The sequence below is a fragment of the Prionailurus viverrinus genome, chromosome E1 (assembly GCF_022837055.1).
Source record: "Prionailurus viverrinus isolate Anna chromosome E1, UM_Priviv_1.0, whole genome shotgun sequence".
Lineage (NCBI taxonomy): Eukaryota > Metazoa > Chordata > Mammalia > Carnivora > Felidae > Prionailurus > Prionailurus viverrinus.
Genome location: NC_062574.1, coordinates 29,423,798 through 29,451,666, shown reverse-complemented (window position 1 = coordinate 29,451,666; position 27,869 = coordinate 29,423,798). Strand labels below are relative to the sequence as shown.

Genomic DNA, 27,869 nt, shown 5'->3' with positions numbered 1-27,869 from the left:
CTCTGTCTCCTACAAAATAAATAAATAAGTAAACATTAAAAAAAAAAAAAAAGATTCACAGATGAAAAAGAAAAGATTAGTGAACTTGAAGACACAGTAATAGGAGCTATCTTAAATGAGACACAGAGGGGCACTTGTGGCTCAGTCGGTTAAGCATCAGGTCATGATCTCACAGCTTGTGGGTTCCATCCCCTTGTCAGGCTCTGGGCTGACAGCCCCAAGTTCAGAGCTTGTAACCTGGAGCCTGCTTTGCCTCTCCCCCGCTTTCACTCTGTCTCTCTCTCAAAAATAAATAAGCATCAAAAACTTTTTTTTTAATGCTGAAAGAAAAATACTGTGACCTTGAAACTCTTTACCCCGTGAAATTGTCTTTTAAAAATGAAAGTGAGTGGTGTCTGGGTGTTTCAGTGAGTTAAGTGTCTGACTTCAGCTCAGGTCAGGATCTCATGGTTCAGGAGTTTGAGCCCCACATCAAGCTGTCTGCTGGCACCACAGAGCCCACTTTGGTTGCTTTTTTTTTTTTTTTTATTTTTTCAATATTTATTTTTGAGAGAGACAGAGAGAGAGAAAGTGCAAGAGGTGGTGGGACAGAGAGAGAGGGAGATACAGAATCCAAAGTAAGCTCCAGGCTCTGAGCTGTCAGCACAGAGCCCGACATGGGGCTCAAACTCACAAACCGTGAGATCATGACCTGAGCCAAAGTCGGACACTTAACCAACTGAGCCACTCAGGTACCCCAGCACAGAGCCCACTTGGGATCCTCTGGCTCCCTCTTTCTCTGCCCCTCTCTGGCTTGTGCTCCCTCTTTCTCTCTCATAAATAAATAAATAAATAAATAAATAAATAAATAAATAAGTAAATAAATAAATAAATATTTTAAAAAATGCAGAATCTCGGGGTGCCTGGGTGGCTCAGTTGGTTAATCGTCTGACTCTTGATTTTGGCTCAGGTCATGATCTCACAGGTTACTGGAATCTAGCCCTGCATTAGGCTCTGCACTGACAGCCCAGAGCCTACTTGGGATTCTCTCTTTCCCTTTCTCTCTGCCCCTCCCCCTGTCTCACTCTCTCTCTCTCTCTCTCTCAAAAGAAATAAACTTAAAAAGAAAAAAAAAAGGAAGAAGTTCAAGTGAAAAAAAGATGTATAATCTGATTCTCTTAAAACCATGCAATCCTGTTTCACCTTAGAAACTGTTTGGGTAAAAAAAAAAGAAAAAAGAAAAAAATCAGATATAAATCCAGAAGCCAGTTTAAAAAAAAGAAAAGAAAGTGTTTGGGTACTCTTCAGCACTTACTTGCCCCCAGTCTGAAGACTGCTGCTCCAAAAGTGAAAAGGTACTTAAGCAGCAGGTGGCTTTTAAGTCCTTGCATGACTATTCTTGTTTCCTTCCTGGAGATAGTCAAATGTCACCATTCCCTCTACTATGGGAACCAGGCGTGATGACAAAGGGTTGACACTACACTGTAATTCTAAGAGTCAGATCTAATCTTAGCTATAATCCAATTGAATCTAATGTAATCTAAGAGTCTGAAACAAAGTATTAAATTATTTTAATAAGGCTGGGTGGTAGGTACCCAATTCTGTGTGCTTATCTGTATTTTGCCATGTTCGTGACTACAAAAATTTATAGAAAGGACCTATTCTTTTTTCAAATTACCTTTTAGAAGTTTCTAAACACTTGTCTAAATTATAAATTCAGATACCCTTTGACCTGGCAATTCCACATCTAGGCATTTATCCTACAGATAGACTAATACTATGTGCAAAGCCTCCTGCGTCATGTTTGCTGAAACGTTGTAAAAACAAACAACGAGAAACAAATAGTCATCGACAGGGATTTAATTGAATAAAATTAGTGTACGTCCAATGGTTGTATAGAATTCCGCTGTATCAAAATGTATTCAGTTAAATCCCTATTGAGGTAGTTCCAAATACATTGCCATGGAAATGTGCCTAGGATATAATGAAAGGGCAAGGAGCAGAGAAGTATATATTTTATGTTTCTATTTGCTTTCCTTTTTCAAATTAAGTTTTTTTAGTATGAGATAATTATAGAGTCACATGCTGTTGTAGAAAACAGTACAGGGAGATCCATGTGACCTTTGCCCCAGTGATAACCAGGACATTGACATTGATACAATCAAAATACAGAGCAATTCCATCATCACAATGATCTTTCCTGTTGCTCTGTTACAGCCACTGCAAGGCTTTCCATTTCTATGATTTTGTCATTTCAAGAATGCTAGGGGCGCCTGGGTGGCTCAGTCGGTTAAGCACCTGACTTCAGATCTCATGGTTCGTGAGTTCCAGCCCCGAGTCAGGCTCTGTGCTGACACCTTGGAGCCTGGAGCCTGCTTCAGATTCTGTGTCTCCCTCTCTCTGCACCTCCCCTGCTCGCATTCTGTCTCTCTCTCTCAAAAATAAATAAACATTGAAAAAGAAATTAAAGAATGTTATAGGAGAGGGGCGCCTGGGTGGCTCAGTAGGTTAAGTGTCTGACTTTGGCTCAGGTCACCATCTCAGGGCTTGGCTCCTGAGTCTCCCTCTCTCTCTGCCCTTCCCACAGTAGCACATGGCATGTACTTTCTCTCTCTCTCTCAAAAATAAATAATAAACATTTTTTGAAGAAGTATGTTATATGAGTGAAATCATAAAGTATGTAACCTTTTGGTGTTGGCTTCCATTTCCCCTCAGCAGAACTCTCTGGAGATTCATCCAGGTTGTTGTGTGTGTCCACAGTTTGTTCCCTATTATGGTTGAATAGCATTCCATGGCATGGACGAACCAGTTGGTTTAACCATTTGGGTTGAAGGCCTGCTGGCTCTGTTCAAGGTCATTTGGGTCGTTTCTAGTTTGGGGCTATTACAAATAAAGCTCCTATAAACATTTATTTACAGATTTTTTTTTTTTAAATGGGAGCATAAGTCTTTATTTCTCTGGAATAAATGCCCAGGACTACAATTGCTGGGTCATATGATAGTTGCATGGTTAGTTTTTTAAGAAATTGCCCAACTGTTTTTCAGAGTAGCTGAACTATTTTGTATTCCTACTTGCAATGTATGAAGTGATTCAATGTCTCCATACCCTGGCCACCCTTTGGCATTGTTGTGTTTTTCATTTCTGCCTTTCTGATAGATATGTAGTGGTTTCTCATGGTTTTAATTTGCATTTCCCTAATGGCTAATCATGTTAGACACATTTCCCTCTACTTATTTGCTATCTTCTTCTGTGAAATATCCCTTCAAGTCTCTTACCCATGTTCTGTGTGGATTGCTTGCTTTTTCTACTGTTGAATTTTGAGAGATATTCATATATTCTAAATACTTCTACTATTCTGTTAGATGTGGTGTTTGCAAATATTGTCTCATCATTCTCTTAACAGGGCTTTCCATAAAGCAATAGTTTTCCAATTTAATGAGGTCCAGTTTCTCAGTTTTTCCTTTTGTGAGTCATGTTCTTGGTACCCTTTGATAACCTGGTAACTCTTTGCCTGGCACCACGTCCCAAATTTTTTCTTCTCCCCCGCCCCACAAACTCTTATATTTTGCCTTGAAGTCTGTGGTCCATTTTGTGTTATTTTTTTGTATAAGATGTGAGACTTATATTGAGGTCCCTTTTCTTTGCCTCTGGATATCCGATCGCTCTAACACCGTTTGTTGAAAAGGCTATGTTTCCTCCATTGAACTGTTTTTGAACTGTTGACGCTGAGGACACAGGTCACCCCAAGATAGGCCAGTTTGACATGAAGATTATTTTGAGCTGAAGGCAATTGAGACCCTATGGGCTCAAGAGAAAATTTGCCCCTCCCTTAACTACATAGAAGAATCTAACTTGGGGGTCTTTCCCAGAATAAGGGTTATTAGCAGGGACCAACTTTATCTGAGGGACCCATCTGTATGGTGGGGCATTGCCCCACTAATTACCCCACCTAATTACCTTCTATCTGCTCTTCCTCTTATGGCTCTTATCCTTTCCTCTGAAGTGCCAGACCCTTACCCCTTTCTCCTCGGTTCAGGATGACATATGTACCTCATTTTGCTTGTCTCTGGAATTTCCATGTCTGTGTGGATTCCCCGTATGTGTGCTGTTACATTTGATTTTCTCCTGTTAATCTGCATATATATCTAGCTGTATATCAGCTCGAAGGGCCTTTGAAGGGGCAAGAATTCTCACTCCCCCAAAAAACCTTTGTCAAAAATCAGCTGGGGGGCAGCGCAGAGCCTGATGTGGGGCTTAAACCCACAAACCCATGAGACCGTGACCTAAGCCAAAATCAAAAGTTGGACCTTTAACCAACTGAACCACCCAGGTGCCCCCTAAGGTTTTATTTTTAAGTATTCTCTACACCCTAGGTGGGACTCAAACCCACAACCCTGAGATGGAGGGTCACAAGCTCTACTGACAGCCAGCTAGGTACCCCAGGAATGTGATCTTTAATAGCCAAATTAGAATTTCCTGGTAAGCTCTAGTTAAGTAATCTATGTGATAACTCGCTTCCCCCACCCCAAGAAAAGCCTTGCCTGAAACAATCCTTTCTTTTCTTTTGTTCGTAACTTCCGTGTCCAGAGGTTTCTGCCTACAAAAGCCTTCCATTTTGTATAGCTCCTTGGATCCCCTTTCTTTCTATCTGCTAGACGGTATGCTACCAGATTCATGTATCATTGAATACAGCCAACAAGATCTTTAAAATTTCTTTCAGTTGGAGGGATGCCTGGATGGCTCAGTTGGAGGAGTGTGGGACCCTTGAACTTGGGGTCGTGAGTTTGAGCTCCGTGTGGGGTGTAGAGGTTACTTAAATAAATAAAACTTAAAAAAAAAATAAAACTTACTCAGTTGAATTTTACTGGTTCAACACACCTATATACATTACCATTACTTCAGGAAATTACCTTATGTTCCTTCCCTGTCAATGTCTGAGGTTTTATCCCCCAGGGGGCAACCATAGTTTCTAGTTGATTTTACACCATTGTTTTATCAGGCAGTTGCCTGGCCCTTACCTGTATCTCCATGCCATATAAGCCCATCCTATGCTTAAAAGTTATATAATAATGTTTGTCGACTTTTATGCAATAGTTATCACTTCTATTTTATTTTAGAGAAATAATCCCAAATATGAAAAATACCATACGGAAAAATATATTTACCATAGCTTTATTTTTACAATGAAAACATGAAACCCTGTAATGGTTAAGAGTATTTAAAGCTCTGGTGACAGAGACCAACTTGGAAGCTTTATTATTTTTTTTAATGCTTTAAAATTTTTTTTTCTTTCGAGAGAGAGAAAGCACCCATGAGCAGGGGAGAGGGGCAGAGAGAGAGAGAGAGAGAGAGAGAGAGAGCCTTAAGCAGACCCCATGCTCAGTGAGGAGCCTGACATGGGGTTCAGTCTCACAAACCTCGAGATCATGACCTGAGCCAAAATCAAGAGTTGGATGCTCAACTGACTGAGCCACCCAAGCATCCCCAACTTGGAAGCTTTAGATAAGGAAAAGCTTAAAATAATGTTTGTAACACAGTTATTTCTGTTTGACTAAGGGTGTAACTTGGATGTGTATCTTTCTAACGTTCCTCTATGGGCTTATCCCCAATACTCTAGTAATGGCATTTTACACATTCCCGGAGCACCCCGGAGAACCCAGTTGCCTAATTCTTTTCTCTGGCCCAAATCTCAGTGGGCTTGCCCTTCACTGGCAGGACTGTCATTCCACAACGCTGCAGATAAAAACATCTGTCCACTTACGACAGGCAGGGGGAGAGGGATGCAGAGGGGAGCAGGAAAAGGAGTTGTCACGTGGACTTTGTTTTTGTCTTGTTTTCTGTCGAGTGTTTGAAATAGAATATATGGCAGCAGCCTTACTCTCATACTGTCCTTGTATTACCCTGTTTCCTAGCTCTACGAGGTGAGTTATTCAGTATACTCAGAAAAAAAAAAAAAACAAAACCTTTTCACACACACACACACACACACACACACACACACACACACACGGAACAATCCTACCATTCTTTTCCTCCTTTCCCCTTCCCAAACCTGTAATTCCCTCTCTTAAATGACTGTTGTGGGGTGCCCAGGGTTTCAGTCCACGAAGCAACCAACTTTTGATTTCCACTCAGGTCATGATGTCACAGTTTGTGAGTTCGAGCCCCACATCTGGCTCTGCACTGACCGCAGGGAGCCTGCTTGAGATTATCCCTCTCTCTCTGCCCCTCCTCCACTCTCACACTCTCTCTCTCTCTCTCAAAAATAAACAAACATTAAAAATAAATAAACTTAAAAAAATAAAGTTGGTTTAAAAATTAGAAAAATAAAATGACTTGTGAAGACAATGTTAACACAGAATGATACTATTGACAAATTATCAACACAGAAAGAAACAATAATTTTTTTTATTATTGTACTTAAAACAATGAAGACTAAAGAAAAATATATCCCAATGCCAACAATGGTTTGTTTCGTAGGATCTAAATTTTTTTTAATTTCCAAAATGTTCATAATATATGTAATTTTATAGTCAAAATAACTTTAAAGATAAGTCTATGAAAATGGAATCGCAGTTTTCACCGACCAGTGGGTTCAAGCGTCATGTGTTCGGAGGTAGATGCACTAGCTTTTGAAATGTCAGCCCTGTTGCTGGGGAGGGAAGAGATGAGCGGGGCAGGAAGGACGGTTCTCGCCATTTCTTCGCAGCGTCTCAGTCCTGTCCCACGACCCAAGTCAAACAAATGTATTAAACGCCTCAACCTCTCTGATCCGTCCGCAAAACGGCAAAGGAGGTAGCGGTGGGGCAGACAGAGCACCTAGACCGCCGCTGCCTGGCTCGCGGTCTGGAGGCCCAGCAGAGCGCCCGCGGGACACTAGCAGCCGCGAGCCGCTCAGGCCCCGCCCACGCCCCGCCCACGCCTCAGGGCCCGCCCACGCCTCAGGGCCCGCCCAGGCCCCGGTCGGAGCCAGGTCCCACCCACTGCGGTCACGTGGTGGGGCGCAGGGTTCAGCCTTGGGCTGGTGTCGCCGCGCCGTATTCGCCATGGAGCTGGTGCCGAGGACCTCTCCCGTGGTGCTGCTGCTGCTCTTGCTGCTGGGCCTGAGTACCGGTAGGTTCGGGAGGAAAGTGCACCAGAGGCCGGTGCATCCTTCTCCAGGGATGAGAGTCTGTTTGTGGGTTTGTGCTTTTTAGAGCAAATGCCTTTCCCCGTTTCTACCTTCCGTGATCAAACTGCTTTAGGACCTAGCTCTTTTTTTCTTTTTTTTCTTTTTTAAGATAAAATACTAAGTGCTTTTAATACCCCTTCCTGGCGCTGAATAGTCTGGTGCTCCTCTCTTCCCTACGCCTAGGTAGGAGCAGTTGTGCAAATTACTTGAGTCGGGGAAACTGCTGGTGGGTGAGGTTACCACGATCCTAAATCCACCTCCCTTTTCCTGCCGTGATTGGCTGCTAAGTGGGATTATGGGGACTTTTTCTTTTGGGCTGAAACATGCGGTCCAAAGGACCCTGAAAAGTCCTACCTCGAATGGGACGTTTCATTGAGATAAGGGCTTTTTCTCTCTACTTGATCCGTACAGACAGGATAACATCTCCCTTCACTGCGATTCTTTTTGACAAGAACAAATTCGTGTTTAACAGGATGACTTGGAAATTGATTTTCAGTGTTTCAGCAAAATGTCTTGTGGTCTGAATCCAGATCTGGGAACTGGAACTGGCCGCAAACTTGCCTTGTGACTTGAGGCGGGTTGCTCCACATTCCTCCTTGTGTAACTCCTTGTGTAACTGGGGATACTCGGGCCCTTCAGCTTGGGTCTGGAAAATGTTGTCAAATAGGTTGTCCATCCCCCCCCCCCCCCAAATTTTAACAGTGCTCACTGCCAAGGAAGGGAGGAGTGCCAGCCATGAAGTCAAAAGGGACCCAGGCCGTATCTGTTACTTTCCAGGAGGTAGTGTGATCTGTCACCCGTACCTCAAATCTTACAGCCACATCTATGATCTAGCCATTCTGTTCTGCCCCTCAAGCCACTTTCTGGTTTTCTTAATCAGTTACAAAACCCCTCTGTCTCCTCATCTACTCCCTTCTTTTCTTTTTGAGACCAGTTTTTGTTGTTTTCCTTGTCACGGGGGCTTGGAATTTAAGAAAAGAGGAAGTGGAAGGCAGGAAACGCCCATCATCGAGGGTCGCCTCTCATCATCTTTGCACATTATTAGCCTTTTTTTTTTTTTCCACCCTCAGAGGGTATTTGAGAAAAACAACTGTAACTTGAGAGTTGTTACTTTAGCAAAGGTGACATAGAAAATGTGCATAACTTACTCTTTTCTGATACCTATTTTGCAGATGCTACAAAGATAACTAAGGAAAATTGGAGCTGCGGGATTGAAGGATGTACATGTATATATATGGCTTTTAATCTATGGAATATCTTTCTTTTGCTATTTGGAAAGCCAGACTGCCTTCCCGAAAAGTGATGCTGTGTGCACTCTGGCCAACAGTGCTGAGGGCCGGTCTCCAGCCTCCTTGTGGACATTGAGCACCCGCCATTATTTTGTTGTCTATCAAATAAGCGAAGATTTTTTTAGTGACCTCATATTGCTTTACTTTTCATATATGAATATTAGTGATGTTAACCCTTTTTAAGTTTATTTATTTTGAGAGAGAGGTGGGGTGGGTGCAGGGAAGGGGTAGGGTAGAGAGAGAGGGAGAGAGAGAGGATCCCAAGCAAGCTCCAAGCTGTCAGTGTAGAGCCTGACTCCGGGCCCAAACCCGCTAACCATGAGGTGGAGCTGAAATCAAGAGTCAGAGGCTTAACCAGCTGAACTACCCAGGCGCCCCAGGGTCTTCCTGTTTTCAATTTATCTACGAAATGGGGCGCCTGGGTGGCTCAGTCAGTTAAGCGTTTGTCTGTCTCTGCTTCTCAAAAAATAAAATAAAAACGTTAAAAAAAGTAAAAAAAAAATTGATCTATACAAGTAAAGAAAATTGCTGTTGTGCATATTTGTCACAGATCTTTCTTTGTTTGCCTTTTAATTTAATTTTATTATTATTTTTTTAATATTTATTTTCTTTTTGGGAGACAGAGTGCAAGCAAGGGAGGGGTAGAGAGAGAGACAGATACAGAATCTGAAGCAGGCTCCAGACTCTGAGCTGTCAGCACACAGCCCCACATGGGGCTCGAACCCACCAAGCACGGGATCGTGACCTGGGCCGAAGTCGGACACCCAACCGACTGAGCCACCCAGGCGCCCCGATTTTATTTTTGATGTACATAAATTTTATTGTACAGAAAATGTAACAAGTTTCTGTCCTCAACTCTGTTGATAGTTTTCTTTATATCTGTGGGGTATGCCTACATCATTTCCCCATCCAGAGATCAGAAAAACATTCAATTATATTTTCATATTATTTTTAATATCAAAATTTTAGAATTGAAATACTTTATCCACTTGAAATTTATTTTGGTTTAGAGTGTTAAGTAAGGACCTACATTTGTGGGGGCACCTGAGTGGCTCATTCAGTTAAACGTCCGACTCTTGGTTTCACTTCGGGTCATGATCTCACAGTTCTTGAATTCCAGTGCCTTGACTGGTTGTCATGGACAGCACTGGGCCTGCTTGGGATTTTCTCTCTCCGTCTCTCTTTCTCTGCTCCTCCCCAGCTTGCTCTCTCTGTCTCTCTCTCTCTCAAAAAGTAAACATAAATTTTTTTTTTAAAAAGGACTTAGATTTTTTTTTTTTCCTTCACAAAAGTTAACAGTTGCCCCAATATAATATAGTGACTCTTGGTCTCTCTAATTTGGGATACCTCTTTAATAATACATTAAATGAGATACAAAAGCTGGCATCTTGCATTTTGAGATTTTTTCCTTTTTTCCCCAAAATGTAAATCTCTCTCTCTTTTTCAAACAGAATTGTGGGGGTGCCTGGGTGGCTCAGTTGGCTAAGTGACTTCGGCTCAGGTCATGATCTCGAGGTTCATGAGTTCAAGCCCCGCATCGGGCTCTTCGCTATCAGTGCAGAGCCTGCTTGGGATTTTCTCTCTCTCTTCCCCTACCCCACTTGTGTTCTCTCTCTCTCTATCTTAAAATAAATAAAATAAAGTTAAAAAAAAAAAAAAGAAAAAACAGAATTGTAAAAGTGTTCATGCCTACTGTTAAAAATTCAAATATTACAGACGGTGCAGAGGAAAAAGTGAAAGCCCCCAATCTCCTCTGCCACTAGTAAGTTTGGTTTGTTTTTTTCACAACTGAAGTGTCTTTTCCTTATCTCCCCACTATATTAGAGTGAGTACCTTGCCAAAAATATAAACCACATCATCTCTAGCTTAGCATGGCCATCTCTACAGCCTTGGGATTTACCTGGATGGTTGACCTTCAGGAAAATCACGCTGTGCTTCTGTTTCAGGAGCAGTCATTGACTGGCCCGCAGAGGAAGGAAAGGAAGTGTGGGATTATGTGACTGTCCGCAAGGATGCCCACATGTTCTGGTGGCTCTATTACGCAACTAACCCCTGCAAGAACTTCTCAGAACTCCCTCTGGTCATGTGGCTTCAGGTAAAAGTGGCCTGGCTGCCTGGCCCGGTTTTCCCCTCTTACCACTTTGCTGGCTCGTAAAAGCTCACCGCTCGGGGGGGAAGGACTGATCTGGGGGGGGGGGGGGTCCTGGCTGGGGGGGGGGGGTGGTTTGGTGCCCTCCTGAGGCAAGCAAAGACAATGGTATGCTAAGAGGCCAAATCAGAGAGTGAGAGGTGCTAGCCTTTGCAGAGGTCTTTTTATATTGAGCCCAGTCAAGGGACGCCTGGGTGGCTCAGTCAGTTAAGTGTCCGACTTCAGCTCAGGTCATGATCTCACGGTCCGTGAGTTCGTGCCCCATGTCGGGCTCTGTGCTGACAGCTCGGAGCCTGGAGCCTGAATTCTGTCTCCCTCTCTCTCTGCCCCTCCCCCACTCATATTCTGTCTCTCCCTCTCTCTCTCAAAAATAAATAAACATTATATTGAGTCCAGTCAGTGGCAGGATGCCTTAGCAGAAGCTCCTGTAGACCCCTGTGACTAAATGCTGACAAGTGTTCAGAAAGGTTCCCGAGCAGCCCTTTCTCTCTGTCCCTTCTCCTAGTCCTTCCTAGACCCTCACTCCTTGCCCCCAGAAAAGCCCCCTTTTGAAAGGACTCGGTCTTTTGTATCTTAGAATTCAATGTTGGGTCCTATCCTCCCTGAGTGTGTTTGGGTTTTAATCTTGAGCTCTGATTGTAGGATGGAAGGCTGGGAACCGGTTGGAGGCAGCTTTGGGGGGCAGGCAGAGGATCCTCTCTTGCATTCCTAAAATATTTGCCTAGAGGTGGCCCACACCCACCTGGAAGACCAGCCTTTAGGGAGGGGTTGACGAACATAGTTTTGCTTCAGCTTCTGGAAACTGGCGGTATGGCCCAGATTGGGCGCCAGGTTGCGCACCAGTAAATAGGGTGTCAGGGTACTCCTCTCCATGGGATGCATGTGTCACTTCCTCCCAAAATGTCAGTATTCACGAGCAGCCTGCTGGTGCCCTGGGCTTGGCCTCCTCAGCTAGCCCTGGCGGACTCTCCTGATGAGACAGAGTGCAGGTGAGCCCTGTGCGGAAAGGGGGCGTTATCACAACTGTCTCCTTTGAGTGCTGGAGGTGAGGCCTGGGCCAAGGGTGCAGATGTAAAAGTGTCTGAGAAGAAGATGCCACGGGTGTATCCCAGTGCCCTTCTGTCCACCCAGGGCTGCTGTAGGTAGAGATGCTGCAGGGTTCCGTTTTCTGGGCTTTGGTTTTTGTTTGTTTATTATTTTTTTTAATTAAAAAAATTATTTATTTTTGAGAGAGAGACAGAGTGTGAGCGGGTGAGGGGCAGAGAGAGAGGGAGACTTAGAACCAGAAGCTCCACACCCCAAGCTGTCAGCACACAGCCCGACACTGGGCTCGAACCCATGAACTGCGAGATCATGACCTGAGCCTAAGTCAGGTGCCCCACCATTAGAGCCATCCAGGCGCCCCTGGGCTTTGTTTTTTAATCTGAGGGATTTTAAGGTTTTTCAACTTTTTCTTCATCAGCAAGACTCTTACCACCGTCAAGTGAAAGCTTCTATACGGAGCCCAAGTGGAAAGCAGAAGGGCTGGAGTGTAGGCCGGGTCCTACCCTGGCCGCCTTCCCTTTGTCACATGCTCACCCCTCAAGCACCTTCTGGGCTCTCAGGAATTTAAAAACCATTGAATTTCAGAAGTTGCAAAACCTTCCTATTGTTTTATCTGGATTAGTTGCCAACATTTTATTTTATTTTATTATTTTTTTAATGTTTGTTTATTTATTTATTTTTAAGTGTTTATTTATTTTTGGGAGAGAGAGTGCAAACAGGGAGGGACAGAGAGAGGGGGAGACACAGAATCCAAAGCAGGCTCCAGGCTCTGAGCTGTCAGCACAGAGCCTGACGTGGGGCTCGAACTCACAAACCGTGAGATCATGACCTCAGCTGAAGTCAGCCACTTAACTGACTGAGCCATCCAGGCGTCCCGATGTTTATTTATTTTTGAGAGAGAGAGAGAGAGAGAGAGAGAGAGAGAGAGAGAGAGAGAGCATGAGTGGGGAAAAGGCAAAGAGAGAGGGAGACACAGAATCCGAAGCAGCCTCCAGGTTCCGAGCTGTCAACACAGACCCCAAGGCGGGGCTAGAACTCATAAGCTGTGAGATCATGACCTGAGCTGAAGTCAGATGCTCAACTGACAATGCCCCGGCACTGAGCTCTGCTCACAGTCCTGCCCTGCCATTGGCCCTGGATGCACACAGTATTGAGTCCTTCCTGCCCTGGGACTTCTACATTTACTAAATTATATCCCAGGATCCACATGATCAAACTTCCCTTCAGTCTGCGTCCCTTGTTGGTCTGCAGGGACAGAGGAGAGGTGGTGGGGTGAGGAGTCACAGGGCCCCAGGTCCAGACCTGGCAAAATGGACCCCTAATTGCCATGTCCCTTACCTGGGCCTTACTGTTCATCTTGGAGATGAGAGGGGTTGGCCAAGGTGTTTTGAAGGTCAGTGCCCTGCGTGCCCCATGGCGGGTCAGGAGTCAATCTCAGAGGATCGGAGGTAGGAAAATTCCTTTTGGGCCTCGTAAGCCAGGTGTATTTATTTATTTATTTATTTATTAGCAATCTTTACACCCAACATGGGGCTTGAACTCACAACCCCAAGGTCAAGAGTCGCATGCCTTACTGACTGAGCCAGACAGGTGTCCCTGAGTCTTTTCCCTTTAGAAAGACTTCAGCAGTTACCAGGGGCTCTGTCGGTACAGACCCCCTGGTTCACCAGGTCAGTTGTGTCTTTCGTAGAATGTTGACCGAGCCGGCACTAAATCATAAATCATTTAGAGTGAATGTGGTCATTGTTATAATGACCAAGATTTGACTAATGTTTTCTCTGGGCTTATTTTGTTGTTTATTTTCTCTTCCACAGGGTGGTCCGGGCGGTTCCAGCACTGGATTTGGAAACTTTGAGGAAATTGGGCCCCTTGACAGTGATCTCAAACCACGAAGAACTACCTGGGTACAGTGAGCACAGCCTGACTGAAACTGCCCTGTGGCCTCTCCAAGGCTGAGCCCCACCTGGCCCTACCCCATTCTGGGTGGGGTCACAGATTAAGCAATCCCGCTCCATCCTCTGCCCCAGGGGTCCTGGGCCTTGTGCACTTGTCCCTAGGCTTCCGCTCTAGCCAGCTTCTTCCATTTCTGGGGCAGCTTGTCCGTCCCCTGGCTTTCTTCCCTTCCCACGTCAGTGACCTTTCCATCCACTTGACGGCCGAAGCCTATTCCAGCAGACACCCTGGACCTTGTCATTTCCTGTTTGGCCATCTCTGCAATCTGACCGCAGGATCCCACCACCCTCTGGCCACGACGTCCAATCCTGTCCCCTCTCCACTCTCCTATCCTGCTTCTTGACTTCATCAAGACTTCAGAGCCTTTGTCCTCTACCTTTTTGGTGTCTCTCTTATTCTGTCTCCACCCCCTCCCTCGTTCTTGGTTTCACATCCCGCCCTAACCCCTCTCTGCTCAACCCCTGGCTCCTTCATCCTTCTCCCCGAAGAGCCAAGCCACCCCCAACCTTGGATCAGTCGCACTGTGCACCTGCTCGGCCCCTGCTCCTGGGTGCCAGACACTGGCGGGCAAAACCACAACCTGGTTGTGGGCTTTGCCTGAGCTCGTGGCCGCCCTCTGCTGTGTGCTGCTGCTCTGCTCCCTCCCTGTCTGCCCGGTCTCCCTGCCTCTCATTGCCTGTGACCAGCTTTCCCCTGTCCTCTCTACCCCTTCCTGCCCCTTACTATCCTCCTGCCCATCTCCAAATAACACGAGGCCCCTCTCTGCTGGGGCCCCTTTCTCAAAGATTCTACTTGGACAGTTAGTACCTTTCTATATCCTTATGCTGTCTGTAGGCTCTCTGTTGCCTGAGCTACAGACATGCACAGGTTTTTCCCAACCTACTACCAAGCGCCTCCAGCTACTACCTTTTCTTGAAAGATTTCTTTTCTTTTTTTTTTTTTTTTAAACATTTATTTATTTTTGAGACAGAGAGAGACAGAGCATGAACGGGGGAGGGTCAGAGAGAGGGAGACACAGAATCTGAAACAGGCTCCAGGCTCTGAGCTGTCAGCACAGAGCCCGACGCGGGGCTCGAACCCACAGACTGTGAGATCATGACCTGAGCCGAAGTCGGCCGCTTAACCGACTTATACAGGCATACCTTGGAGATGTTGCGGGTTTGGTTTCCAGACCTACAGTAAAGCGGGTCAAATGAATTTTTCGATTTCCCAGGGCATAGAAAAGTCACGCTTAAACTATACCATGGTCTGTTACATGTAAAACTATGTACGTTAAATTAAAAATACTTTATTGCTAAAAACAGCTAACCATCATCTGAACTTTCAGTGAGTCCTAATCACTGGTTACAGAGCACTGTAACAAGCACAGTAATAATGAAACAGTTTGAAATATTGCAAGAATTACCAAAATGTGACACAGAGACACGAAGCAAGCAGATGCTGTTGGGAAAATGGTGTCTGTAGACTTGCTCAACACAGGGCTGCCTACAAACCTTTAATTTGTTAAAGAAAAAAATGCAGTAAAACAAGGTGTGCCTGTATTTACTGCTGTCTAGTCTTTACCTCCTATTTTTTTTTTTTAATTTTAATGTTTATTTATTTTTGAGAGAGAGAGACAGAGAGACAGAGCACAAGCAGGGGAGGGGCAGAGAGCGACAGAGACACAGAATCCAAAGCAAGCTCCAGGCTCTAAGCTGTCAGCACAGAGCCCTGTGCGGGCCTCAACCCACAGACCGCGAGATCACGACCTGAGCTGAAGTCGAATGTTTAACCGACTGAGTCACCCAGTGGCCCCTGGTCTTTACCTCCTATTTATGCCTTAGCCCAGAGCTTTCTCACCTGGGGGCTGGGTGCTGGGGGCAGGAGAGAGTACTTACTAGGGAACCCAGTGCACATTAGCTCTAGGATGCAGTACACTTATCTCTGTGGCCGTGACAAGGTTGGGAAGCACCGGCCTGACCTGCTGTAGTCTCTCCCCAGAGCTCTGCTGGAGCTGTTGTCCCCAAGGGTGTGCTGGCTTCCCAGTTCCAAAGTCCCGTTAGATCCTTCATGGGATTCTTTTCATTGGATTTCTTTGCCACACTGTTGGCCATTCCCATGTCTTAGATATTGTTGTTTCCTGTACCCTGTCCTAGGTAACATTCTCTTCTATGTGTTCTTTGGGTGGCCTTGTCCTCTCCAACTGCTTTAATGACACATAGAAGGTGATGCCCCCCAAGTCAGCATCTCTGGCTCAGAACTTTTTGCCCAAGAACTATTTCTCCATTTGCCTCTGAGATGCCTCCTTGTGGATGTCTCTCGTACGTGCCCGGTTCAACATAGCCCAGGCCATATTCATTATTACACAAGACCCTCTATCTACCCACAAAACCAGCCAACTCTCATGTGTCCCTTGTGGTAAATGGTACCACCATCCAATCAGATACCTGAGCCAGAAACCAGAGAGCCATCTCATCTTCCCCTGCCCCTCCCTCTCCCACCCTCCCCCTCATCCAATCAGTTTTACCTAAAAATGAATTTTTTTAAGTATAGCTTTATTGAAATACAATTCACATACCATATAATTCACCCATTTAAAGTATACAATTCAATGGCTTTTCGTATATTCAGAGTTTTACAACCATTACCACACTCAATTTCAGACCATTTTCACTAGCCTCCCATCCCAGAAAACCTCATACCCCTTAGCTGTTAACCACCAATCTCTCCTTAGGCAACTTGCCACGAATCAACTTTGTCTCTGTTGGGTGCTCTTTCCTGCTTTGTCAAAGATTAGTTGGCCATACGTTTGTGGGTCTAGTTCTGGGGTTTCTATTCTATTCCATTGGTCTATGTGTCTGTTTTTGTGCCATCAACTTTGTCTCTGTAGACTCGCCTGCGTTAGCCGTTTTGTAACAATGGCGTCATACAGAATGTGGCCTTGGGCGTGTGGCTTCTTTCACTTAGCATAACATTTACAAGGTTCATCCATGTAGGATATACCACTCCTTCCCTTTTTGAAGGCTGAATACTAGGCCATCGTATGGATATGCCACATTCTGTTTGTTCATCTGGTGACGGACACTTGGGTTGTTTCTACCTGTTAGCGCTCGTGAACAGTGCAGGGAACACTGGTGTACAAACATTTGTTTTGAGTTCCTATTTTCAGTTTCCGAGTGGAATTGCTGGGTCACGTGGTGACTCTATGTTGAATACCCGAGTGCTGTTAATATCCTTCATCCCTTTTCCATCCTCTCTAGGGGCTGCTTTAGAGTGCCTCTCCAATGCAAATCACTCCTTAGTTTAATGTCTTTCAGTTCCCAGAAGGCCAGATCCAGATTCCTGCGCATGACCTGGTCTCTGCCCACCTCCTGCCACATTTCCAACATCCGAGCCAGTACACTCTACCTTCAGGCCCCGGCCCGGGCAGTTCCTTGATTTGGACTTCATTCCTTTGGCCACTCATTCACACCTAGCTTACCATACTCACATCGAGATTCTGTAACTCCGAGCCTCTTTGGAAGAGGTATTAGGATAGATTCCGTACTTGTAGTGCACCGGGAGGCCAGGCCGGTGTGGAAATTGGATTCACCTTAAAGAAAACTGATATGTGGTATTCAGACCTTGGACGTACCCTCACTGCTTCCAGCTGTTGCTTGGACTGCGTGGTTCTACCAGAGCTAACGTATTACATTTAGGACCCCATATTGTGTGAAAACTGACTGCTTATGTGTTTTGATCCCCGTGTATGTTAACCTTTCCTTCTTGCCTCTCCTTTTCTTCGCCTTAGTAGCCTATGTTTATAATTTTTTGAAATCCCTTTTAGCGGTAGGCTTGTAAGCACACTGATATCCTCGCGTGTGGGTTTTGTTGAGCTCATAGAAGAGAGTGGAAAGACAGTTGGTGACTGACCGATGGTGCCACTTGACTTTCCCTTGTGACGTGTAGCTCCAGTCGGCCAGTCTCCTATTTGTGGATAACCCTGTGGGCACTGGGTTCAGTTACGTGAACAAGAGTGACGCGTATGCCAAAGACCTCGCCATGGTGGTGTCAGACATGATGATTCTCCTAAAGACCTTCTTCGATTGCCACAAAGAATTCCAGGTAAGCTGTAACTCGGGGTCAGCTAAGCAAAGCGCTCACAGTCCCACTGTCACATCCATCCTAATAAACTTAAATTTCCCCAAGAGTTCAATGTCCAGCTGTTATCAGAGACAGCCCTTCTGCACCCGAGATCAGGTTGTGGCCTTCTGTTTCTGTCATCTCTCAAGGTGGTTTTAAGCTTGAAAGAATGACCTTGGAGCCTGGTACTCTAACCAGATAAGGGGGGGAAAGACCAATAAAAGCAGATTTTTGTCTGGCCATTACATGCAATAGAAATCTGAAATTAATTTATGTAAAAAAAAATGCACTCGGGATATTTAATTCTGTGTAAATTCCTTTTCTTGCTAGACGATTCCATTCTACATTTTCTCGGAGTCCTATGGAGGCAAAATGGCCGCTGGCATTGGTCTAGAACTTTATAAGGTAACAGGAAAGATGTCTTTCTTGTTTTCGTTTCAGATAAACTGATTCTGTTCCTTTTTATATCAGCTGATATTGAATATACTATGAATAGGACCTTGTGGTACCTTGTACGTGCAGAGTAAGGTTAAATCTCTAATAATAACCATGAAAAGTTCCAAAGAACACAGTGAAGGTTGCCCTAACGGATATGAAACGAGTCATAAGAAAGCTACAATGAGTAAAACAGTAAAACAATGTGGTACTAGCTTAGCAGCAGACTTCAATGCAGCAGGGTGAAGAACCCGGAAACAGATTTTACATATACTTCTGTGTGTATGTAAGTAACATGTATGTGTCATGGATATGATCATGTGGCAGAATCATACCAAATGATAACATGGCATTTCAAATCATTGGGCAACAGACAATATTCAATGAATGGCACAGAAACGAATGGCTCTCACTTTGAAAACCAGTAACATTGAATTTCTTCTTCCATAAAACGTCAGTTGTAGATAGATTAAAAAATCAAAACATAAAAAAATCTAAGGGCGCCTGGATGGCTCACTTGGTTAAGCATCTGACACTTAGTGGGCTCAGGTCTGTGATTTTGTGGTTCACAGTGTCAAGCCCCACATCAGGCTCTGCGCTAACTGTGGAGCCTGCTTGGGATTCTCTTTCTCTCTCTCTCTCTCTCCCTCCCTCCCTCCCTCCCTCCCTCCCTCCCTCTCCCTCTCCCTTCCCCTCCCTCCCTCTCTCTCCTTCTGCCCCTCTCCCCTGTGCACACTCTCTTTCTGTCTCCAAAAAGAATCTATCTATATAATAGGAAAGGTATTCTTATTGATACTCCATAAAAAAAGAGAATATCCTAAGAAAGACAGTATTCTTTGTGAATTGGCAAAGAATGCAAACAAACAATTTATAGAAGAAATGCAAACAGCCTGTGAACATATGGAAAATGCTCAACTTTTATTAGTAGCCGAATCTATGGGATTTACAAATATTTAAAAGATTGGTGATACCCAGTTTTGGTTAAGAAGTCAGGGAAATGAATAAAACATTTTAAAATGGTAAATCATTTTATTTATTTATTTATTTTTTATTAAGAAAAAAATTTTTTAATGTTTTTTTATTTTTGAGAGAAAGAGACAGAGTGTGAGCAGGGGAGGTGCAGAGAGAGGGAGACAGAATCCGAAGCAGGCTCGAGGCTCTGAGCTCTAAGCTGTCAGCACAGATTCTGATGCGGGGCTCGAACCCATGAGCCGTGAGATTATGACCTGAACCGAAGTTGGATGCCCAACTGATGGAGGCACCCAGGCTCCCTAATGGTAAATCATTGGCAGTATCTGTCAACTTTTAAAGTCTATATGCCCTTTGACCAGTAATTTCAGTTCTGGGAATCTGTCCTGTGGGAATTCTTAACACATGTTTGTGTGTTGAGAATGTTTAATACACTATTGCTTACAATGTCTGTCAACTGAAAACAAAGTCAGTGGCTATCTGTAGAGGATTACTTAAACAAAATAGATGTATCCTTCCATGATGGGGCAACCATCATAAAGAATGCATGCATCTCTATATACGTGTGTGTGTGTGTGTGTGTGTGTGTGTGTGTGTGTGTGTGTAAGCTTGTGAAAGCAAAGAAAGGGCTGAGAAGCGTATGTAACATCTTAACTGTGGTGAACTGGTGAGTGGGGGGGGGGGTGCATGTGGGACAGAGGGGAAAGTTTTTCCACATTTTCTCCTGTCTCCTGTGGTGTTTAAGTTTGCTTACAGTGAGCTTGTATGAGCTTCTTTTTTTTTTTTTTTTTAATGTTTATTTATTTTTTGAGAAAGAGAGAGAGCACACGCATGCATGCACAAGTTGGGAAGGAGCAGAGAGACGGGGACATAAGGTTTGAAGCAGGCTCTGCACTCACAGCAGAGAGCCCAACGCAGGGCTCGAACTCACGAACCAAGAGATCATGACCTGAGCCAAAGTCGGGCGCTCAACCGACTGAGAGCCACCCAGGCCCTGCCACCACCTGGTTTTATATGACCTGTGAGCTAAGAAGGGCTTTTACATTTTCAAGTGGTGGTGGTGCACGGCAGGGTTTAAAAGCAAGGTAATATATCGTGATGCGTGAAAATTACATGAAACTCAAATTTCAATGCCCACAAATAAAGTTTTATTAGAATTGTTCATTTGTTTACATATTACCTGTAGCTGCTCTAGCGATACAGTGGTAGAACTAAGTAATTGCAACACAGGCTGTTTGGTCTACAAACCCTATAATATTTTAAATTCTGGCCCTTTCTAGAAAAAATTGCCACTCTCTGATATACGTGATGTGTACTTCACTTTTAAAAAATATTTTATTTATTTACTTATTTATTTATTTGAGAGACATAGCGTGAGTGGGTGAAGGACAGAGGAAGAGGGAGAGAGAAGATCTTAAGCAGGCTCCACGTTCAGCACAAGCCCCATGCAGGGCTCAATCCCCTGACCCTGGGATCGTGACCTGAGTCGAAATTAAGAGTCGGATGCTTCTCCCTCTCTCTCTGCCTCTCCCCTGCTCATGTTCTGTCTCTCTTTCTCTGTCAAAAATAAATAAACATTAAAAAAAATTTAAATAAATAAAAAAGGGGGGCACCTGGGTGGCTCAGTCGTTTGAGTGACCGACTTCGGCTCAGGTCATGATCTCACAGTCTGTGAGTTCGAGCCCCGTGTCAGGCTCTGTGGTGACAGCTCAGAGCCTGGAGCCTGTTTTGGATTCTGTGTCTCCCTCTCTCTCTGCCTCTCCCCTGCTCATGTTCTGTCTCTCTCTCTCTGTCAAAAACAAATAAACATTAAAAAAAATTTTATTTTTAAATAATAAAAAAAAAAAGTCGGATGCTTAACCAACTGAGCCACCCAAGCGCCCCTGTGCACTTTATTTTGCTTCAAATCAGAAAGGACATAATATCTAGATCTAGTCTGATTTTTCCACTGGACTCTTTCACCTTCCGCCTGCATAGAAAGTTACCTGAGTGGTGTTATCTTCGCACTATATGGATGTCTAATTCTTCATCCATCTTTCACCTAATAGTTTTACATCCATTTTTGATTCTCATGTGAGTCAGTAATATTGTTAGGAGTTACAAAATGATGGTTTTCTCCTCCTGTCTTTTTGTTCACATCCATTAGCTGGTAGTCTATAAACTGGAACTTTCCCCCATCACCTGGGCTATTTAGGTGACTTATGAAGTAAATTCCTTATGGAAAACCAGATAAATGCATAATTCTTTCTCTGTAATTACTAACATTCAAAGTCAGGATGGTCACTGTGTTCTTATTTTAGATCTCTGAATAGTTTGTGCATGCACTAATTCAAAATTCAAAACATGTAAAAGATACTGGAAAAAATCTCACCCTTGCCTCCCCCTCTCCCCTAAAGCAGCCTCTGTTATTAGCAGCTTCTGTAGCTTTCCAGAGGTATTCTGTGCCTACGTAAGCTAATTCACATACAGTTGACCCTGAACAACATGGGGGTCAGGAGCCATCACCTGCTCATTCAAAAATCCACATACAACTTTGCTTGTTTGTTTTTCACATATACCTTTTTTTTTTTTTTAATTAAAAAAATTTTTTAATGTTTATTTATTTGGGGGGGGGGGGGCAGGCAGAGAGAGAGGGAGACACAGTCTGAAGCAGGCTCCAGGCTCTGAGTTGTCAGCACAGAGCCTGATGTGGGGCTTGAACCCACGAACTGTGAGATCATGACCTGTGTCAAAGTAAGATGCTTAACCGGTTGAGCCACCCAGGAGCCCCCACATACAACTTTTTTAAGCAAAAAAAGTTTTTTTGTTTGAGACAATGTTATATTAGTTTCAGATGTGCAACATAGTGATTCAGTTTCTCTATAGAAGTAAGTCATGCGATGGAAAATCCACATATAACTTTTTGGCTGTCTCAAAACTTAACTACCCACAGCCTACTATTGACCACAAGCCTGACTGAGAACCTCAACAGTTGATTCACATTGTTCATATATTACGTGTATTCTATACTATATTCTTACAATAAACTAAGCTAGGAAAGAAACTGCTACTAAGAAATCGTAAGGAAGAGAAAATACATTTATAGTACTTTATTGTAGTTGTTGGGAAAAACCTGCATATGAGTGGACCGGTGCAGTTCAAACCTATTATCAAGGGTCCACTGTATATTCTTTTTTCTCATTTTTATACAAATGATAGTATAGTCCTGAGGCATCCATCCCACCCTCAAGGATCTCCTGAGGAGGCCTGCCACCCCCACAGTGACTGCCCTGTGGTCAGTGATTGTTGTCCCCAAGCCTCCCACCCCTCCACCTCCAGCACCTTGTGAGGAATCACAGACCTTGGGGGAAAGGGTGCTAGTGACCATCTGAAAGAAAAGGGCTGTACCAGACCCCACCCACATCCTGCCAACACTCTTTCAACAACAGTAGAGGGAGGCGCCTGGGTGGCTCAGTCGGTGGAACATCCAACTCTAGATTTCGGCTCAGGTCATGATCTCACGGTTCGTGGGTTCGAGCCTCACATCGGGCTCTGCACTGACAGTGTGGGGCCTGCTCATGCTCTCTCAAAAATAAATAAATACATATTAAGAAAAAAATCTTAAAAAAAAAAAAACAACACCCGGTAGAGAGATGCCCAAACAGTTCTTCCTCACTTTGCATATGGCAGCAGGAAAGAGTTACCCTCGCTCTCTAGTGGGTATCTGAGGTCTTTGGATACCCAAGGGATCTTGGAAAGGATGGGCAAAAGTTTTCTGTGCTTGGCAAAGGTGGTGCATAAAGGCTTGGCCCCCTCCTACTGAGGAAGGGATGGAGGTCATTGGGTTGCCTTGGCAAGGATGTTGACTTCTCTTCTTTCAGGCTGTTCAGCAAGGGACCATCCAGTGCAACTTTGCTGGCGTTGCTTTGGGTGACTCATGGATCTCCCCTATAAGTAAGCACGGAATTTTCATTTCTTCTTTCCCATTCTCTATTCTTCCCTGGGACTTTGGGCTGTGTTGTCCAGATCAGGGAACAAGGCAACAGGATTTTCTGGGTCATTAGAGATGTCAACCCAGAAAGTATTTGCTCCAGGAGTGTCTGAGAAGTTTGAGGATGAGAACTCATTTACGGAGCTCCTACCATGGACCTCTGCCGGCCAGACTGAATTCTCTTATTTGACTCTTACAACAAAAGAATCAAATTTTACAGCTGAAGACCTTCTAAACACTCAGAGAGGAGGTGGAATTTGCTCTCTGACACACAGCATGAGTGACCTGATCGGGATGCACACCCAGTTCTGTTGGTCATTTGTTCCCCACCACTAGCATGAGGGTTTGGGGTGAAATTCCTGTGTGTTGCTCATATCGGTGGTGAGACAGAGTTTCCATCAGGTCCTGCAGCTCAGGTATGTAGTTTCATAACCTGAGTGTCCTCTTCGGGAGTACAGATAAGAGTTGTTTATGATGCAGACATCTGGGGTGTGGCTTCCGACATCTGAAATAGTCACCTTGGTGGGGTTCACTCTAACACAGGATTTCTAAATCTCAGGGCTACTGACATTTTAAGCCACATATTTCTTTGTTGTGGGGGCTGTCCTGTGCATTGTTGGATGTTAGCATCTCTACCTGTTAGATGCCAGTCTACCCACCCCAGTGTGATGTACAAAAACACCTCCAGATGTCCCTGGTTGAGAACTACTCTAACCTAACAAAAGGTAACTTCACAGGCAAGACCAAACCACAAAGTTAGAAATTAGAAGAGAAGTTACCCTCTGGAGGAGGGAAGGGAATAAGCTGGAAAGGGACACTAAGGAACTTTCTAGGCTGCCTGTGTTCTATGTCTTCACTGCGGTGGTTGTTACATGGGTGTTTGCATTTACCAAAATTTCTGGGTTTTGTTTTAAGTAGGCTCCACACTCAGCATGGAACCCAGTGTGGAGCTTGAACCCACGACCCTGATTTATGATTTCTGATGTGTGATTATGCCTCAGTTTTTAAAAATAGTAATTTGTATGGGGACCTGGGTGGCTCAGTCAGTTAAGCGTCCAACTTCGGCTCGGTTCATGGTCTCATGGTTCACGGGCTCCAGCCCCATATCAGGCTCTGTGCTGACAGCTCAGAGCCTGGAGCCTGCTTCAGATTCTGTGTCTCCCTCGCTCTCTGTCCATCCTCCGCTCGTGCTCTGTCTCTCCAAATAAATAAATAAACATTAAAAAAAATAGTAATTTATAAAAAGTAATATTTTTTTCCCTGAAAGGTAGGGATGTGGTTTGTCACAGAGCTGTGTCCCTAATGGATTTGAGATATTCTGATACTACTTGGAATGGTATTTTTTGCCTTTTTTCTTGGCATTACCTAGGACTGAAATGGAGCTCTTGAGTTAGCATCAGGAGAAGGGCTGCTATTTGTTTTTCCTTCCTGGGTGGACCTTGTAGGACATCATGACACTGCAGAAGCCTTGATCAGAGACATGAAGCTCACCATCTCACTTAGAATCACACGCTGCTTTCTGCGGTCTCATCATTTTCCTAACAGTGCTCAACACTTGAATGTGTTATGCAAACACATATGACAGCTCCATGGATGGATGCTGTTATTATCACAGTTTTGGAGATGATGAAACTGAGATTCAGAGAGGTTAAGCAATTTTCGTAAAGTCACACAGCTGAAGTCAGTATTCACCTCTAGGCAGCAGGCTCCAGAATTTATGCACTCACCTATTTACACAAGACCAGGAAGTTTAGTCTCATGGCTTCGCAAGTGCTATTCATCCTATCCAAAATCTACCTTTTTTCACCTTGCTGTGACCAGCTTCCCCTTAGAAATCTTCTTGCCAGGGACTCCTGGGTAGCTTAGTCGGTTAAGTGTCTGACTTAGGCTCAGGTCATGATCTCACAGTTTGTGAGCTCGAGCCTAGCATCGAGCTCTCTGTGCTCAGCACAGAGCCCGCTTTGGATCCTCTGTCTCCCTCTCTCTCTACCCCTTCCCCACTGGTTCTTTCTCTCTCTCTCAAAATAAGAAAGAAAGAAAAAAGTAAAGAAAGAAAAAGAAAGAAAGAAAGGAGGGAGGGAGGGAAGGAAGGAAGGAAGAAACCTTCCTGCCCAGATCCCTCCTTTCAGACTTTCAGATCCACTTAAGTTCCACCCTTCCATCCCAGAAGTACTCCTTTTTTTTTTTAAACAATGTTTATTTATTTATTTGGAGAGAGAGAGAGGAAAACAGAATCCCAAGCAAGTTCTGCACTGTCAGCGCAGAGCTGGACACAGGGGCTCAATCTCACGAACCCTGAGATCATGACCTGAGCCGAAATTAAGAGTCAGACATTTAGCTGAGTGAGCCATCCAGGTGCCCCAGACGTTACTCCTTTTTTGAGAGAAAAATACTGTTGATTTGCATGCACAGTTATGAACTCTTTGCTAGGTAGTAGGTGCAAAGTTTTAGGAAAGATGCACAGATGTGTTCTGTGTCTTCAAGATCTACACAGTTCAAGATGGTAGCCATAGCCGTATGCAACTAAATTTAAATTAATTAAAGTACAATAAAAATTTTAATCTTTCAGTTGCACCATCCACATTTCAAGTGTTCCAGTCGCCACACGTGGCTATTGACTTGTTTGGGACCACATAGATACGGAATATTTCCATCATTGCAGAAAGTCCTGTTGGACATCAGAGGTTGGCAAACTACAGCCTACAAGTTGAGTCTGTCCTGCCACCCATAAGTTTTTTATTGGGACACGGTCACACCCATTGATTGACATGTTGTCTGTGGCTGCTCGGAGGATGCCACAACAGAGTGGAGTAGTTGCAACAGAGGTCAGCTGGCCTGCAGAGCAAAAAAAATGTTTACTGGTTGTTCCTTTACAGAAAAATTTTGTCAGTTCCTGGACTAGATCAAGCAGGGAATGGGACACATTGGAGAATTGCAGACGATTCTGTATGTGAGGAAACTTAAGGCACACGCTTGATAGTTAAGCAGGGGAGGTGAATGACGGCTAGGTCCCGGAGGGCCTGGTGTGCCTGCGTTTCCCAGGGTGTGCTCTGAAGGATACGAGTCCTATGAGGTATCACCGTGAGGTGCCACACAGAGGGCTCCAGAGTCAAATAAGTTTTGGAGGTGCTAAATACTGACTCCACCTCTTCAAGGTTTCATAGGCATGTTAGAGACTCTGAGAAGTCCTGCAGGGAAAAAAAATATTTTTTTCTGTTTTGCATAGCCTTAAAGATACTTAACTGAAGAACCACCTTTTCTTCTCTAATACCTAGAGTAAAATCCTGCAGAACTGAGGTTACTTGAAGCATACTTTGAGATGCTTAGCCTTAGGAACTATTGAAGGTTCTTAAGCAAAGGAATGACATATTCAAATGTGCAAGTTTTGGTCCTTGGTACTTTGTTGGCACATGTCAGTGGTACAAGCCTTACCTATAGTTCTGGGAATTGGGAATCATCCAAACTAAACCCAACTGTTCTCTTTGAGGGCAGGCGTTGTTTTACTCATTTGTTGTTTTTTAATTATTTTATTTTATTTTATTTTATTTTATTTTATTTTATTTTATTTATTTACTTTTCTTTTGCAGGGGGCAAATGAGTGAGGGGCAGAGAGAGAAGCGGGGCTCACCTGGGGCTCATGTTTTTACCCAAAGCGGGTCTGGAGCTCTCCCAAAGCAGGGCTCGTGCACATCCGACATGGGGCTCAAACTCACCAACTGTGAGATCGTGACCTGAGCCAAAGTCAGATGCTTAAATGACTGAGCCATCCAGGCACTATTTTATTTTATTTTATTTTATTTTATTTTATTTTATTTTATTTTATTTTAAATTTATTGTTTACTTTACATCCAAGTTAGTTAGCATAAGGTGCAACAATGATTTCATGAGTAGATTCCTTAAGCCCCTTACCCATTTAGCGCATCCCCCTTCTGCAACCCTTCTAGCAACCCTCTGTTTGTTTTCTATATTTAAGAGTCTCTTATGTTTTGTCCCTCTCCCTGTTTTTGTATTATTTTTGTTTCCCTTCCCTTACGTTCATCTGTTTTGCATCTTAAATTCCTCATATGAGTGAAGTCATATGATATTTCGCTTAGCATAATACCCTCCAGTTCCTTCCACGTAGTTGCAAATGGCAAGATTTCATTCTTTTGGCTTGCCAAGTAATACTTCATACATATATGTATGTATATGTGTGTGTATTATATGTATATGTACATGTATATGTATTATATGTATATGTGCATATACATATACCACATCTTCTTTATCCATTCATCAGTCGATGGACATTTGGGCTCTTTCTATATTTTGGCTATTGTCGCTAGCGCTGCTATAAGCATTGGGGTGCATGTGCCCCTTCGAAACAGCACACCTGTATCCCTTGGATAAATGCCTAGTAGTGCAATTGCTGGGTCATAGGGTAGTTCTATTTTTAGTTTTTTGAGGAACCTCTATACTGTTTTCCAGAGTGGCTGCACCAGTTTTCATTCCCACCAGCAATGCAAAAGAGATCCTCTTTCTCCACATCCTCGCCAACGTCTGTTGTTGCCTGCGTTGTTAAAGTTAGCCATTCTGACAGGTGTGAGATGGTATCTCATTGTGGTGTTGATTTGTATTCCCCTGATGATGAGTGATGTGGAGCATTTTTTCATGTGTCAGTTGGCCATCTGGATGTCTTCTTTGGAGAAGTGTCTATTCATGTCTTTTGCCCATTTCTTCACTGGATTATTTGTTTTTTGGGTTTTGACTTTAATAAGTTCTCTAGATTTTAGACACTAACCCTTTATCTGATATGTCATTTGCAAATAT

At 44.0% G+C, this 27,869-nt stretch overlaps 1 protein-coding gene across 1 annotated transcript in view; it reads left to right on the top strand.

Moving 5' to 3' along the window:
• The first annotated feature begins 6,978 nt into the window (after positions 1–6,978).
• The window catches only part of SCPEP1 (serine carboxypeptidase 1), a 32,211-nt gene continuing 11,320 nt past the window's right edge, over positions 6,979–27,869 (top strand). Inside the window, exons 1-6 of the mRNA XM_047832926.1 lie at positions 6,979–7,092; positions 10,386–10,534; positions 13,447–13,536; positions 17,513–17,668; positions 18,017–18,091; positions 22,951–23,023. Of these exons, the coding sequence (XP_047688882.1) occupies positions 7,026–7,092; positions 10,386–10,534; positions 13,447–13,536; positions 17,513–17,668; positions 18,017–18,091; positions 22,951–23,023 (610 nt within the window). The 5' untranslated portion in view covers positions 6,979–7,025. The remainder of the gene's footprint in view (positions 7,093–10,385; positions 10,535–13,446; positions 13,537–17,512; positions 17,669–18,016; positions 18,092–22,950; positions 23,024–27,869) is intronic.